Consider the following 16,955-nt stretch of genomic DNA (forward strand, 5'->3'; position numbering starts at 1 on the left):
TCTTTTTCTTTTAGGCTATACACACGACTATTGCTCACATAATCAACTCGAATACGTAATATTTTTTGATAATCATGCTTACATATCAGCATTTGAAGCGGGCATTCAAATGCTAACTGAAAAACTCCCCAGCTATATGAAATGGGTCATTAAAACTATCTTACTTTATTTTTTCATTTGAAGCTCAATCGAAAAGCTGTTCTACTTTGCATACAGTATTATCTAATTTAAGAATCTGCCATTCTGGAAACTGCAAAAGCATTTTTCTGTTTAGTTTTTTGCCCCATCCCCGTTTATTAGGTTTATATATATATTATATTTCTTTTTTTGTGCTATTAATCAGAAATTTTATAGCTTCTTTTTTATTAGCCAAAGCAGAAATATATTTTTTGATTTGTTTGTTAAGCGTTTATTAAAAATTCCACTTTTTAAATACGATTTAAAAGTTGTGAATTTATAAATTGCTCTTAAGTTTTTTGTCACATTGAATTTGTGTTATATAGTTTAATGTTTATTTTGTTTTTCTCATAGATTTAAAAGATTTTGTTGAACATTTATTTTGATTGTTAAACTTTTGTTTTCTCTCGGCCCACTTTTGGGTAAAAACTAGTTTTAATGCTCACAACATTGTTCCTATTATTTATGTCTTTACATTATTATTCATGTATTTTTGAGAACGAATCTCGATGCTATGTATGTAACAACAAATGATTACATATTACGATTTAATTTAATACCCAAACATTATATTTTGTACACACGCTTAATACATACAAACAAAACTCAAATATACTATTTCAAACATATATACATATATATATATATATCTTTATATATGTGGAGGGAACACAACTAATTGTTTCTTTTTTGTTTTTATTTTCCATTTGGTGGAATATGCTTAAGCAAATACCTAACACTGCGCTTCCCCATGCTGATACACTTGCCATTTAGTCGTATATCAAATATTAAATTCAACCGAATTTAAGCATAAATACAATCAAGTTATAAATTACTTTAATCGTTGCAACTAAATACTCCAAGGATATATAAATAACTAAGTAACTCATTAAGTGGTTTAACAGTTGTTAAATGTGTGCTATTAGGGCAATAATATTATTAATAATTATTATCATTCCAATCACAATTTTTGTTTCGCCAATTATTGTGTTTTGATGGATAAATGAAGATGAGAGAGAACCTACAGGGATTTTATGGTAGACTTCAAGTAGCGCAACAAAAGAAAAAATTAATAAATAAATCAAAATAAACGAAAACTGAAAAACAAATGTTAATATATAGCTGCCATGCAACTACTAGTTGAATTTGTTTTAGTTTTATTTAAAATGAAAAACAAAACCAAAAAGACAATTGGACCTACACAACAATAAGCAATTTTTAAATTAATTCAAAACTGAAAGATGATACGCGGGTCTTAGGGTAAACTTGGATGCCTCTTAGTATAACGGTTTCTGTTGTAGCGCCTAGCTTAAAATTTTACGTTTTGCATAAGGCAACGGGTGGATCATCTACATTTAGTTGATGTATGTCAATAAGTAGCTACAAAATCCTTCAAATGCTTGACAATTATCATGCATAGTTATTATATATGCTTACTCAAGTCTATAAGCGCCTATATACATAAATATATATAATATATAGTTAATGCCTTCAGTAACACAGCAAGTCTCCCCACTCAAATGAAATATAAAATCGCTTTAACGAAAACCACAAATCAAAAAAATGCTTATATAATATATATAAACATATTTATAAAACCTTATACATAAAGTGCATTCCAAAAATATATATACACATATATATATGTGTGAATAAAATCAGGTGTCATCAGAAATTGGATTATGTATATATATACAACCAAGTATTTACCAAGAAAGTCATGAATATTTAAAAATATGATATAGACAAAAAGGAATAATCAATCGAAATTAAAGCGAATGAACATATACATATATACACACGTATACATATAAAGAACATATACCTTTAACTAGATAATAAAATGTATATATAAATATATATACATATATATATATATAAATATATATATGAAAGATATTTATACATAAAATGGTGCTTTAGCTGAATTATAATATAATTATATGTATTTTTAAGGCATATACTATATATTCCCCTAATATATTTAAAAAGGAAAAAGGAAAAAAAAAACTCAGAACTTGTTTCTCTTGATTGATTTCTTACTCGATATGAGTGCTGTGGCAGGCAGCACACTTTTATAAAACTAAAATAAAATGTTTTTAACTGCTAATCAACTAAATGCCAAATACTCTAAACATTTTTGGATTATGTAAACAGAATTGCTTGACTTTTAAATAACGACAAATTTATATACTTTTACTAAACACATTTCACAATGGAGAAGGTCAACTACTTTTAAAATAATAACTTTTTAAGGCTATTTCAGGGGAGCTCACCCAGCCCCAACAAATTAAAAAACTAAACAAAAATTGGTACTCGAACTACTCAATGAAGATCATACATAATATATATACAAATATATATGTATATATTTTACTTTAATGTTTTTAACGCATTTTACGAGCAAACTAAATCGCGTTTTTAAAGAACAAAAACAATTAACGAAATTTTAAATCAATTTTCAAAAGAAGCTTTTCACATTATTTTATTTTCAGTTTTTATTTTCATTCAAGCTCTCGAAGTGTTAAATAAAAATTTATAAAAATTAATCAATCAATGAATTGAATAAAACGAAATGTAATGGAACCAAAATCGAACGCTTCCCACGCAATAACAAACAAAATCAGATAATATTAAATTTTAGCAAACTTAAGAAAAAGTAAAAAAAAAGAGGAAAAAGTAATATATAACAGTGCAGCAAATACTTCTAAACATTTAAGCAAACAAAAAGATATATATGTATTTTACGAAAAAAATTAATTGATATGTTAATCTAGATTTATTTTTAAGCAATTTCACACTACACACATACATATAACTTTTAAAGCTCAGCTAAGGTAAAAAGGCAGAATCCAGAAACCTTTCCTTAACTACTCAAAACAATATCTAGATACATACATTCGGCGAATATGTATATCTCTTACAGAACTATGCTAACTAAACTATATATATATATATATATATATATTTCTAGCTACATTTATGAACAATATTTTTAATAAACATAATATTACGATTCAACATACAATATACGACATTAAACATTGAGCAACATAAGCGACATGTGAGACACATTTGGGGGAACATTAGCAAAACAAAAACAAAATCAACAACAAAATTTGCAAATTGAATTTTATACTAAAATGTTAAAAACAAACACATTATTTGAAAGGTTTTAAAAAGACTTATACACACATACATATATATACACAGAAACGACGATGAAGAAGAATACGAATAATAATGAACATTACTAAGCTTTTAAATGCAATAATCAAGTACCATATATTTTTAAATAATGAGGATGATTTAAATGATAATTGATAGAAGGTATATATGGGAACATATATACCCGATTTGAATGCGTTATTGTTAAAGTATAGCGAAAGCGATAGATCGAAAGATAGGGATAGGGCGAGGGTTATATTAAGAATTATATTTGGGGAATTTTAGCTTCGCGAAGAGGAGCAGAAGCGTTCTCACCCTATTTCTAATTGATTTTCCCACCTTATATATAGGAATATAAAAAAAATTACTGCAGTGCCATTTTAAATAGCTTCCGATAAGTTAACTACGAAAGAAAAAAAAATTATATATATGTACATATAATACAAATAAAAAGTATATATATACACATGCAAACAATACATAAAATACGTACATACCTAGTATATATATATATACGCATTCATACATAACTAATATAATATATATATTTATATATATATTGTTATGAGCTAAAGTTCAAATTGCATTACGGTTATAATATTATATAAAATAAACAAAGAAAAAGCAAATGGAACAAAGTTGAACATATTTTGAGTGCAGAAATTTTTTGAACTTTTTGAATGCTTTTTTTGTACAGCATATAGAACGAAGATGACTATGGAACAAATAATAAATATATATGAATATATATATACATAAATGTATATGTATGTATGTAACCCAATATAAACTGTAATCAATGAAATATATATATATAAATAGTTAGGTAACTAATTAACAAATCCCAAAATATCTATTAATATCAACTAAAAAGATTTTTAATGAAATAAAACCTTTGCGATAAACCAAAGTAAATAAAATAAAAACAATGTATGCGCCTAAATAAGTTATGAATTATTATGCAAAATACTAAAAGCAAAATTAAATTAAATTTTAACTATAAAAAATGATATTTATTCATAAATACTTATTAAAGAGCTTAAAAAGGTGGCAGAAAAGTAACAAGAAAAATCCCAATTATTTGAATAATTGTTAATATGTATTTACATGCTTGAACAGCAACCAAATTTACTTTGTGTACAATAGTATATATCTATATATATACGATGAATAACAATAGTAATAAATAACTACATATAACTTTGACATAACTCGCTATTTACACACACAGAAGCAGGGGAAATCCCAATGATTCCATGTATTATACTAAACAGAGAGATGTGTGAAATGATCCTTAAATTGCAAATCAAAAGCATACTTAATGTAAAACAATAATCATGACTGCTATCTAAACTGACAAATAGTAATTTAAAGCCGAAAGCATTATAAAACATGATATACCCTCAAAGAGACGACAATATATAAAGGCCTGTAACATAGGTAAACCTTATGCTGAGTATGCAAACTAAAACGTGTAAATGTATATCAACATGAACATGAAGATGGAATAGATAATAAAGGACACACAGACCAAAACATACAAACATCTTATACTTTCTAGCTAATAATTTATATATTTTGTGCTTACATATTTAAGAACTATACAATTTGTTTTACAAAATTCTTGAAAATTCCACAATTTATCTTAACGACTAGCTACAAATGCTGATGAATATGTATTGGCTCTGATAACCCTAAGAATTATTTGCAAAGTCTTCTCTTGGCAAAGATTTGGTAGATGCCCAGGCCAGCTGATAGTGTTCCAATGGCCCCCACTTGAAAGGTGGACAATTTTCCACCCCACAAGTAGCCTTTGGGCAGGGTGCTGACGGCATGCACAAAGTCGAGTGAAATGCGGGCTATAGACATCAATTCCAGGCGATGTTTGGCCAGCGATTTGGCATCGATATTCGTAGGACTATATTAAAAATGATTTTAAATAAATATGTGAGTAGTGAATGTCTTAAGAGTGATCAACTTAAGTTGGCTTAACTGACCTGCATAGCTCATGACTGCGATTTAGCTTTTCCTGATTTAGCCAAAAGTTGCGAAGTGTACTGCAATTAAGAATTATTTCATATAGAATACATTGAAATCTTTACCATTTCAACAACTAACCGCATTAGGTTTAAGTAAACCGAAAGCACCCAGAATACTGAATTCGCATTATCCCAATTGTCAGCGTGCTTTACGTCCACAATCTTATGCTCAGATAGCCAACAGATTTTCTCAATTGGATAGTATAGCAAGTCGACAATATTGGCCGTCACGCCAAGTATTGCCATAATGCGATCCGGTTCATTCTCTCCCAGCCCATATTCCAGTGCATATTGTATCATTGGTATATCATCGATAAGACGTAGTGTAGCTCTTGCTCCAGATATTTTTGAGCTGGCGGTCGCATAGCGCTTAGCCAACTCTGGATTCCGCTTCAGATGATAGCCAGCTACGAGCTTTGCGCTGTAGCAAAGCGCTTTCATCACCTTAAAAAAGAGAATAAAGGGATATAAATTGATAATATATATTTTTTAATATTTGCTTTTAGGTATTTAAGTTGCTCTGCCGTTTATTTACTTGAACCTGATCTTTGTTTATCATGCTCTTTTACGGAGTGAAAAGAGTATATTGGTTTTGTGCTGTTTGTCTTCGTGAAACTCTGAGCAGAGTTAGTCGAGTAGACTATAGTCTTAGGGATTCATTTTTTTTTTTTTTAATAATATCTGTAATAATAATTAATATCTGCAAGTTTGCGAAACAATTTATTTTACATTTATAGAGCTGGGAGTACTATCGAATTACAGTTATACTACTATTTTTTTTTCCAATTATTGAATAAATTAATATATGTATTTCTTAATAGTCTTACTCGGTTTTTTTTGTTTGTCTTCCATTAAAGCACTTTCTGAAATTGTTTTTCACTTATAAAGAGATAAAAAATTATCAGCGATAAAAAGAACACCACGAATGCGACGAACATCTCAATAACTGCGTCTATACCCAAGTGGTTTTTGGTTTTTACTTTCATTACAATTTCCGTTATAGGTCGCACTCATATTTTATTAATGCTAAATGGGGTTTGTCTTAGCTTACGATGTTGACATTGCCACTACAAAGCAATCAATAGCCATTAATTAAATATTTCATGGGGTATATTCGTTTTGGACTTCACTTGCTACCCTAGGGACTTGTTAACTAGTTTACCTTTCGCTCATAGCCGATAATCTTTTTGATTTCCTGCCGGGTGAATGTTCGATGTGCCGGTAGCTGTACCATTACTATCTTGACTTCTGTGCAATCTGATTTTAATATAACTGATTAAATCTTAGGTATTTGCAGAATCGCAACAAGAAGTAAGGCAAGGTTCAAGTATGGCGCTTCCGACTCTGATCAAGGTAAGAAAAACCTGTTGGTGCGGTAGATAAAGACCCGCAACACAACAACAACACAACTGCCACGCTGCATTTTTTAAAACAACAAATAAGCCGAATTTTTGTAAAGGCGTTCACGTTTTTTTATGGGCTGAACTAATTGAACAATTATTTATTACTCACCTTATCCCGCCCTCCATAAGAATCTATAATATCACAGAATTCAGCAACAAACTTTGTTGTACTGCTCATATTAAAAATGTTTTAATTATTTTTTAATTATAAATGTCTCAAGTTGTGGAACTTTGTTCTTAGTTAATCTACAACAAAAATAACAAAAATAAACAGACAATAGGAAAGCAACCGCGCGAACTACCGAATGACAACACAACAAAAAGAGTACTATTACTTTCGAACAGCTGTTATGTTGGTATCGATGCAATGTTGGAATGAATCGATGATTTTAGCGGCTATCGTATGCAACACTAGCGAATATTTCGACGCTGCACAGTACTGCACATATACACAGAACGGATGCTTCAGCAAGTTGCAGGACGGGATTAGGATTCGATAAAGGACCACGAGAGGAAATATGAGTTTGCCGAATGCGAACAACAACAATCATGCATCGTCGCCAATATTCAGCAATAAGTCTGTCATAAAGAAGACTTCAAAAAGCGATTTAATGCGGGCCGCAGTTGGTTTGTTGCTGAAGCAAAAGAATTATGTTGTAAGTAAACTTGATATTACCTTCGTTAATTAATAAATCATAATGCGTTTTGCAATCGTTTTAAGGGCAACGAGAAGTTTCGCAAATCTGATTTCCTTCTAATGCAAAATAAAAGTCAATTTGCTGTTAATAAAATGCTGGAAACTGATCTCCATGGCGGTAATAGCTTCACCTACTCGAACGTCCAGGTCATAACAAACAATCAACATATGGTTGACCAGCAATTTGGACGTTTCTCGCAGTTTGTGGAATCACAGCCAGAGCCATTGCGTTTAGAAATGAAGCGCTTTTATGCGCCGATGCTCTGCCATTTGTACATTGAACTACTAAAAGCGCGCGAATCTAAGGGTGCCGTCGAGCTGCTGAAAAAATATGCGCATCTTGTAGCACCGGTCGACCTGTACGATGCACCACTGCCCACCAAGATAAATGGCTGTTCGGTGACGAACGAGTCGCAAATTTCGGGAGCTGCCGACTGTCACATCCGATTTGCTAGCGAAGCGCAAAATACTGGAGACATGGAACTGGATTACTTTATGAAATTAGTACAAATATTATCGGGCTGTACGAAACTGGAGACTGCGGAATCAGACCCAACTGTAGCGCATTTTCGTGCATCCAAATTCGAGCTGCATACAACGGCCCAGGTGGTTGAAAAAATTATCACCTATTTGCATCGACGCGGCCATGTGCTGATTATGAATCTGATCTACACCTGGCTGCACATTCACATTGTGGACAACGATCAGCGTCTCTTTACAGAGGATCATCTGCTGGGAATAACCGAAGAGCTTGATGTGATAGACGATATGGATACTGATGAGACAGCCCCAATACCAAGTACAACACACAACAGCCGAAACGAGCACAAGTCCAGCAAGTCTGTTGATAAGAGTACTATTAAGAAACGTCCTGCCGAGGAGCCAGTCGTTAAACTGGAGTTTGAAGTTAAAGCAGAAACTGCGATTACCGTGTCTGACCCAGCTCCAGCCGTAGATAAACAGAAACTCAACATTGACGCCTGCCTCGATTCAATGAAATTTTCCACAACGCAAATACTGAAAGCTCAAGCGGATCTGCCATGTTTTTATAGGGTTTGCGAGAGGTCGCGTGGGCTCACCTCGGCCCACTTGGATAACAACGAATGCCACATGCTTGCAGGCTTTGATAACTCCGCCGTTCAGCTGTGGCAACTGAACCAGCATAGCTGTAAGGGTAAGAGTTTTTACAGACGTACTCCACACTCACAATGCGCCTGGGAGCTCAACAATTGTACAGATGACGAACAAGAGGAACTGGACAGCGATGAGGAATCGTTCACATGCAGCGCTGAACAGCGTCGCGAGCGTCAGAAAGCCGCACGCAAGAAATATCCAGATAACTCCTTGTAGGTATTCAAAAACTACTTTCGAAAACTAATAATGAATATGAATGTCTTTCTCTACTTTAGCAACGAGTATGGAGGTGTGCAGATGCGAGGACATACCAAAGGTGTAACCAATGTCCGTTTCTCATCACACTACCCGCTCTTCTATAGTGTGTCCAAGGACTGCACGCTGCGTTGCTGGCGGGCGCACAATTTTCAATGCGCAGCCATTTACCGGAGTCACAACTATCCCATCTGGTGTGTGGATGAGAGTCCTGTTGGACAGTATGTAGTCACTGGCTCCAAGGATTTGAGCGCACGATTGTGGTCCCTGGAGCGCGAGCATGCGCTGGTCATATATGCTGGCCATACGCAAGACGTTGAGGTTAACTAAAAGCAATCGATATTTTATACATTGGGGAGGTAATAAAGCTGTTCTTCTATTCACAGTGCATTGCCTTTCATCCAAATGGCAATTACTTAGCCACCGGCTCGGCGGATCATTCGGTGCGTCTGTGGTGCGCGACCAGCGGCAAACTAATGCGCGTCTTTGCCGACTGTCGGCAGGCAGTCACTAGTCTCGCGTTTAGTAATGATGGCAAAATGCTGGCTGCTGCCGGGGATGAGTCTAAGGTTCGTATTTTCGACCTGGCTGCGGGCGCTCAACTGAGCGAGCTGAAGGATCATCCGACCAGTGTTAGTTCTATAGCATGGGGTGCACACAATCAGCAACTAGCGACTGCCTGCATCGATGGCAGCCTACGACTGTGGGACATTAAAAAGCTGGCGCCCATGAAGTGAGTTACTACAGCTCAAAATTCAAAATATATAAATATAAATCGGTTTTACTTTTTTTCATATCACAGTGAGAGCAGCAGCAGCAGCGGGAGTAACTACTCATCATCATCAACGTCATCATCAGCTACAACGAATCGTCTGTTAACTCTTAATAGTTCCTGCCAGCGTCTGGTTGATGTATTTTATGGACGCAGTAAAACGCTCTATTGCATAGGCACTTAAAGGATGTCACAGTAATTAATGATAGTTCTTGTTTTTAAAATAATTTATTTGTAATAAGTCTGTATAATAAGTATTACTGTTGCTATCAAGTGGAACAATTTGTTTTCTTGCTTTTCAACAATTTTTAAACTAGCATACCTTCGTATACTACAAAATGAATATTAAATAATTCGTGATGTCTCTGAATGCCAGAACATTGTATATACTCGTATATTACAAGGTATACATACATAATCATTCAATTGTTTTTGTGGATCTGCCAGCTGTTGGGCTATATCTATTGTACAGAACATAAATATACTTATAGCTACACAAACTGTTTCATTTCATTAATCTCTAATAAATGGAGTACAACGTGTGGAACTGTATTCATGAATTTTCAACTTAAAAATTGTTACATATTTTTACCGCTATTACAGCTGTAAAAACTGACTTAAGTATAATATATGTATGTATGTATATATGTAAGCATATGTACTCACAATCACGTACTTACAATGATTTTGGACACTCGCACAGCCCAATGGAACAAAACACTTTTAACTTAGGTGAGACAGATTTGTGGTTTACAATCAATTATTTAACATTCACGCGCAATCCGCATGACTCTAAAGTGAACAAAAAATATGTTTGAATGAGCAGTAATTGGGATGATATATATGCATTAATATAACAAAACTCTAAACTATTCGACTTTAAAAACTAAAGCTATTTATATATATGTGAATATATATTTATATAAATAAAAGCGTACAACATGAGTAAATGAATTGGCATGTAGTGCGCATAGTTTTTCTCACAGTCGAACCTAAGAACAGGCCAATAACTCTACAATTTGTGGAATATAATGTGAGTAGACCCAACTGTGATCTAATCGATAATCAATGTTGGATGTTATTCATAACAAATGAGTATAGCTTGAATCCGCTGTTCGCTGGCTTACATTAGCGTCCTCGACGTCCGCGTATCAATTGCAATGCCTTTGCCATCAGCGGCGCCTTCTTGTTACGCACTGGAGCAGCTGTGGATCGAGCGAGAAATCGAATGCAGTAATATGTATATTATATATCGTTTCACAGATCACCAGGATGATACTTACAGACTTGCGCTGCGTCACGCCCTGAGCCAATCACACGAAGTCTTGCATCGCCCACCTTTGCCGCGTTGGGCGTGACACTGGACAAAGCGGCCACACGAGCCGCTGGGGTGGCTATGAGCTTGCCTTTAGTGCCATATTGTTCCTGCTTGCGCTGTACATTGCGCGGCGGCTTCACCATTGAGTCAACAAATGCCAATTGGGTCTTGCGCACCGGCGCCTCACTGATTTTCTGTGATGCTTTTATACTCTCGGCAATTGTGCTCAGCTTGCGCTCCTTTTCCTCCTCACAGCGCTTTAAATTTCCAATTGTCACAGTCAAATACTAATCAATGAGTGCTAAAAGAATAAGTTTACCAAAAACATTTCACGCCATGTTTCCATTTCCTCCCTGCGCTGGCTACGACAATGCCGCTGCACATGCTGCTGCCATAGGACATCGCTGTCTTCCATCAGATAAGGATTGTATTCTTCAACGTTCAACAGTTGTTGTGGTGTGGCGCGTTCCAGAACTGGCCGCAACACATCGAAGGGCACACCGCCTGTGTATTCCAAAGCTAAACGATGTTTGTAGAAAGTAAATTGATTAGAGGACTGTTGCTGCAAGATTTAATGTATTTTTTCACTACCGTCAATGTTCTTTTGAAGCACACGCGTGCAAAGATCAAAGAGCGACGGCACCTGCAGTATCTGTCCAGTTCTAACACCTGAGTAGATCTTGGTGCTGCCAAAAAAATGCATTAAATTGCGGATAACTATTTGTCATAGACAATTAACTAACCGCATTGTCTTGGATGATATTCCAGCTGCTAGCGCTTCAGACTCATTGAAATTGCGAGGTTGCCTGGGGGCGGAGCTTCCCAGACCTTGATTGAAGACACAATCCATGACGGTTTGATTCAGTGGCATGGGTTTATAATTATTAGATATTGTAGGCAATTCCAACGCTATACTGGGATCGAGAGGCTCCAGCTTTGCCGTGGGTGCCAACAGCTCAGGTTTCTAAAAATTTATCAAACGATCAAATATTAAGGTAAATGAATGAAATGCATCTTTTCCCTATAGGTTTTTACCTTTGTACTAGACATCCTGTTGTTGGTGGAAGTTGTTGCTGTTGCTGTTGATGTTGTTGTTGCCGTTGTTGGTTTTTTAATTGAAGTAGACGAAGTTGCTGTCGATGAGGTTTTTGGTTTTTGGGGAGATTTGACCTTTCCAGCCACCTTCTTGCCACTCATTGGCATATTGAGCATACCAAGTACGTCGTCAAAGTTGGCGCCCATGCTAGAGTCAAACTCATTAGCGGTTTCCTTGGGCTCAGCTGCATCCGCCATCGGCTTTGTTTTAGATATTTTAGCTTTGGGTGCATCATCTTCTTGTGTCCGCGGTGGACTGCGAGATCGTTTAGATGACTTGGTTGACGTTGAGGAAGATTTGTGCTTTTCCGATTTCTCTTTGGAAACTTTTTGCTCACTGCTTTGCGACTTGCTCTGTTTGGAGAATGACGAAACTTAACTGTGGAATATTTGTACGACATTTCAATTTCACTCACCTCATTGCTTTTATCATTTTTGGATTTGCTGTGCTCGCTTTTGTGGCTGCTTTGATGTCGGTGATGCTTACTGCTACTACTGCTACTGCTGTTGTTGGTGCCGCTGGTGCCGTTATTGTGGCTGCCGCTGCTGACGTTGTTGTGGCTGCCACTGCTATGATGATTACTCTCGGTGCTGCTCTTATGGTGGTTGTTGCTGGACTTCGTCAGTGATTCCTTGGATTTGCGATGCTCGCCGCCGTTGCTGCTACTGATTTTCGGCTCTTTCTGGTGTCTGTCGCTGCTGCTGTCCTTCGGCTTGGACTTGTCGTGGCTGCTGCTTTTGTGTTTCTTGTCGCTGTCCGATCGGCTTTTTGAGTGACTTTTACTGTGGCTACTGCTACTTGATTTGTTCTTATGCTCACTATGCCTGGAACGTTCCTCGCGTTTGGACTTGTGCCTATGTCGGGCTTCTTCACCACCCGAGGAGTTGCTGCCTTTGTTCTCCTGATCTTGATCCTCTTCGCTGGATCGTTGGCCATTCGATCTGTTCGACTCCTCTTCATTGCTGTGTGTATGTACAGCGGGCTCCTCTTCAGCAGCAACCATAGCCTTCCATTTTGTGACTAGTGTTTTCGCAGCAACGCCGACCTCTCCGTTAATCTTCCGCAGCGCATTGACCGTTTTGCCAATGCCCGTTTCCTGTAGATGCTCGAATGTGATGGGCAGGTTAAACAGCTTTGTGATGCAGTGCAACAGCTGCGGGCACAGGTAGCGGATAAAGCAAAGCAAATGGATCAATTAGAGGCATATATTGTAAAGGTTGATTAGTAACATTTACTACATATTCTCATGCATATATCCACCTATATGAATGCACTTTAGATTCGTACAGGTACAAGTTTTCATAAATTTGTGAATGTATCGCGTTGTCGACTAGGGGTATGTAAAACTTGTTTCTGTTGCCTGCTCGTCAGCATACCCTGCACACAATGCAGGGTGATTCACCCTGACAAGCATGTTTATATACCAAAATACACAAGCAAAAAAGTTCGGCAACTTATTTCGTGAAGTCTAATCTAAATTAAGGATAAGGATTACTATTGAATCAATGGAAAAAGCAAAGAAGTAAATTAATAATATTATTTTAACGAGTGTTCCCTCATTGTCTTTTTGAAAATCACATAGAAGGGCGATTTGTACGACGACACTTAGAGGGAGACATAAAAAACTTTTGAATTGCAAGTATGCGGGCGGAATGAAAAATAAGAGATCAGCAGAGAGTGAGAAAAATGAACAGGAATTTCAAGAGTTCAGCGGAAAATAAATACAACAGAGATGCGATTGAGATGTGTTAAGAGAACCAGTTCATATATCATTTTATTTTTAAAATATTCAAAATTCGTATAGTTTGTAAGCCTCATTCGTTGTTACGAATGCACATTGAAGTCATAGTCTTCATATGCGGAAAGCTATTGCGAAATGATCTCTGAATGCTATAGATTCACTCGATTTTCTTTTAAGTGGTATAAGTCTTTAAAAGTGTATAAGTCCCCTGATCAATGCATATTTTTACTCCACGATTCTAAACACGTGTCTGGTAACGTATTCGTATTCAAAATCTGCATATAAAATGAACAACACATATGCAATTGGCACTGAAGGTTTTTTTTTCGCAAATTGTGGAAATGTATTTTTTTCTTTTGGGGGGGACAGTTTGAAATCCACGGCACATTGCATAGCGGATAAAATGGGAATAACTTACGCGTGTTTCATCCTCGGCATGGCGTTCAATGCTCCGTTGGTAGTGGCGAACAACATCTACCAGATTGCTAGTGGACGTCATCGCGCTGAGGCTAGTGCACTAATCTTGCTTGGTTGTAAGTGTTCGGGGCTTGGGCTATGAAAATGGCACGCAGGCAACCTCACACTTCGACTGATTTTAAGCGAATTGCATAAAATGTACAGACACAATATTCATTCACAATCACAAACATACACAAATGTGACTCCAATAGCGGAGCAGTCTTGTTTGATGTATTATCTAAAGGACATAGTGTCGCTAGAAACAACAATTTTATTTTGTACTTATTTTACTTAACTATGTGACTTTTCACTTTGGATTGTTCCGTTAGTCAACACTGCACAACAGCTGACAGCGTATGCTTGAGGTAAATTTCGCAGCTAACGCACATGGGAGTTGCGTTATGTTGGCTGCGAGCTCAGCTGTTTTTCACATTGCTCATAGAAATATCGATACATTAAGCAATCGATACTGCGTCAACAACACTACATGTCTTGCAGTGTTGGCAACACTGTGCCCATTTTGTTGTGAATTATTGTTAATTTTTTAATTTAATTTATACAAATTGTGCATACGCGTACAACAAGACCAAAACACTGCGGCCTGAGTCCAGAATGTGCCAGTTTCTATAAACGGCTTAAACCAATAGAAAATCTGTGCGCGCTCAATCGAAACGTGTTAAAAAATGACCATGGGCGAGCGTGAGCCAACTTCGTCTCTCGTTCTGCCCGTTATATTGAGGCCTATTTTCACACAGGTAAGCTAGTTCACATAGTCCGAGACTCCGTGTGTGCAAACGAGGCGGGCGTTGGCTGTCCCAATTTAAATGCAATGTTGCGTAAACGTAAATTGTTTCCAGCTCGAGCGACGCGACGTTGGCGCGGCACAGTCACTGCGTTCAGCCATACTAAAATCGGAGCAGAACAATCCGGGCTTCTGCTATGACCTCGTTGCGTCGATCGTGAGACGCGCTGATCTAAATGTCAACCTGAATGAGGCCGTCTTGCGTTTGCAGGGCAACATTACCGAGGCAGATCGTAAGTAGAAACACCTGCACACGTCTGCATGTGTCACCTATGTGCGCGTGTGTGTGTTGATATACGATTGTTTTCATTTCTGTTTATGTATTTAATTGGATTTTCTTTGTCCCAATATGTGGCGCAGTTAATGAATATCGCTTGACACGCACCGAAGAGCCGTTCCAGGAGCTGAATCGCAAATCAGTAGCCCTGAAAGTGATACTCAGTCGCATACCAGATGAGATCAACGATCGCAAGACCTTCCTTGAGACAATCAAGTGAGTGGTATATCCACTTATAACTAGATTAGATAAGCATTTACATTATGCTTTTTTATTGCAGGGAAATTGCGAGCGCCATAAAGAAACTGCTCGATGTGGTCAACGAGATTGGTTCGTTTATACCAGGCGTCACTGGCAAGCAGGCTGTCGAGCAGCGCAAGAAAGAGTTCGTCAAATATTCAAAAAAGTTCAGCACAACGCTGAAGGAATACTTCAAAGAAGGACAGTAAGTTGGCTCCATTCTGAAAAGCAAAATTTTATTGAGGCCATATCTAAACAGTAGAATGGTATGCCGCTCGCTATCAGCCAAATACCTTAATCGTTCAGATATCAGGTTTCTTATCTAACCGCAATGGTGCTGACCGTGATGTCATCCCATTGGCGTTCCAAACTCGTTTATCTATATCACATTTATCAGTATAAAAGTTCGCTTGAGATTGTGGGCACTTATATTGCACTTCGAGTTCACACTCAGAAAATACATTAGCTATTAATCAATGAGGTCTTTAAAGCAGCGATCGCACGATTGTGCCTAATGAACTAATGAAGTCAATTGATTTTTAATCTCGTTTCTTTTCTATTTCTATTTTCAGGCCGAATGCAGTATTCATAAGTGCACTTTTTTTAATAAGGCAAACGAATCAAATTATGCTGACAGTTAAGAGTAAATGCGAGTAGAAAATTAAATGTTTTAATTAATGCAAAAATTAGTGGCATTTTAATTTTATGTTTAACTAACTATTAGACAACACAAAACAAACTAAGAAAATACAAAGAAACACAAACAAGCAACAAACAGAAGCAAGGAACACAATTGCAATAGGAATCCGTAGTCGCATATTAGAGATCCGTAACTAAAGCCTGCTGTAACTAAACAAACACAAAAACAAAATAATAAATAGGCCTAATGTATTTAAATTATTGTAATGACAACTAAATTCCAATACAAAAGCAAATAGCAAGATCAACAACTTGAGAAGCTAAACGGATTAGCAAATTCGAATTTGAACTTTATTCTTTTGTATTTAGTCAATTGCGCGAGCGTCTCTTTTTTTGTTTTGTTTACAATTTGTTGTAAATAATTCATTCGTTTTCTGTTAATCACAGCGATGAAAAGAAGATATTTTGTTTTTATTTAGGAAATGCGAACATACATAAAAGTAAACTTAAATTTAATGTTAGTAAAGGTAAAAAAAAGAAAAGAGAAAACGAAAAACAGGAAGGAACTATGAGAAAAATAAACACAATGGAATTTTTAACTGTTTTTAATTGTTGGAGTTTAAAATTTAAAACTATAAATATAAACAATACACTTACTTAATGATATGTTCAATTTGAAAAAAAAAAAACAAAAAAATTAAATAAAACCTAAAGACAGTAGCAGAGAGATCGCTAGAA

The 16,955-nt window shown here is 36.1% G+C and overlaps 4 protein-coding genes across 7 annotated transcripts; 2 read left to right on the top strand and 2 right to left on the bottom strand.

The window, feature by feature from the left end:
• Positions 1–692: 692 nt before the first annotated feature.
• Pex11c (peroxisomal biogenesis factor 11c) lies at positions 693–7,128 on the bottom strand. 3 transcript variants are annotated; one of them, XM_018000240.2, is made up of 4 exons: positions 6,897–7,128; positions 5,464–5,828; positions 5,343–5,402; positions 693–5,263 (listed from the first exon to the last, which is right to left on the bottom strand). In XM_018000240.2, the coding sequence occupies exons 1-4, from the start codon at positions 6,963–6,965 to the stop codon at positions 5,047–5,049; spliced, it is 711 nt and encodes a 236-aa protein (XP_017855729.1). In that variant the 5' UTR covers positions 6,966–7,128; the 3' UTR covers positions 693–5,046. The 3 variants fall into 3 exon arrangements, with proteins under 3 accessions (XP_017855729.1, XP_089332502.1, XP_089332503.1); XM_089476376.1 differs by lacking the exon at positions 6,897–7,128 and adding an exon at positions 6,547–6,802; XM_089476377.1 differs by lacking the exon at positions 6,897–7,128 and adding an exon at positions 6,212–6,475.
• Positions 7,129–7,200: 72 nt separating this feature from the next.
• wda (will decrease acetylation) lies at positions 7,201–11,221 on the top strand. The gene is made up of 5 exons (XM_018000237.2): positions 7,201–7,443; positions 7,509–8,830; positions 8,894–9,194; positions 9,260–9,606; positions 9,676–11,221. Exons 1-5 carry the CDS (start codon positions 7,306–7,308, stop codon positions 9,827–9,829), a joined length of 2,262 nt encoding a protein of 753 aa, XP_017855726.1. The 5' UTR covers positions 7,201–7,305; the 3' UTR covers positions 9,830–11,221.
• On the bottom strand, positions 9,855–14,636 carry EloA (transcription elongation factor elongin A). The gene is made up of 8 exons (XM_089476374.1): positions 14,219–14,636; positions 12,475–13,212; positions 11,999–12,412; positions 11,707–11,927; positions 11,555–11,649; positions 11,283–11,482; positions 10,929–11,220; positions 9,855–10,850 (listed from the first exon to the last, which is right to left on the bottom strand). The coding sequence occupies exons 1-8, from the start codon at positions 14,297–14,299 to the stop codon at positions 10,774–10,776; spliced, it is 2,118 nt and encodes a 705-aa protein (XP_089332500.1). The 5' UTR covers positions 14,300–14,636; the 3' UTR covers positions 9,855–10,773.
• A 61-nt stretch (positions 14,637–14,697) lies between these two features.
• Positions 14,698–16,826, top strand: Ccm3 (programmed cell death protein 10 Ccm3). Of its 2 annotated transcripts, none has more exons than XM_089476378.1 (5): positions 14,698–15,014; positions 15,117–15,294; positions 15,413–15,554; positions 15,619–15,783; positions 16,151–16,826. In XM_089476378.1, the coding sequence occupies exons 1-5, from the start codon at positions 14,943–14,945 to the stop codon at positions 16,233–16,235; spliced, it is 642 nt and encodes a 213-aa protein (XP_089332504.1). In that variant the 5' UTR covers positions 14,698–14,942; the 3' UTR covers positions 16,236–16,826. The 2 variants fall into 2 exon arrangements, with proteins under 2 accessions (XP_089332504.1, XP_017855730.1); XM_018000241.2 differs by having other exon boundaries at positions 14,706–15,014; positions 15,422–15,554.
• The last annotated feature ends 129 nt before the right edge of the window (positions 16,827–16,955 follow it).

This window comes from Drosophila arizonae, chromosome 2, assembly GCF_054131065.1.
Source record: "Drosophila arizonae isolate 15081-1271.41 chromosome 2, UAZ_ARI_1.0, whole genome shotgun sequence".
Classification (NCBI taxonomy): domain Eukaryota; kingdom Metazoa; phylum Arthropoda; class Insecta; order Diptera; family Drosophilidae; genus Drosophila; species Drosophila arizonae.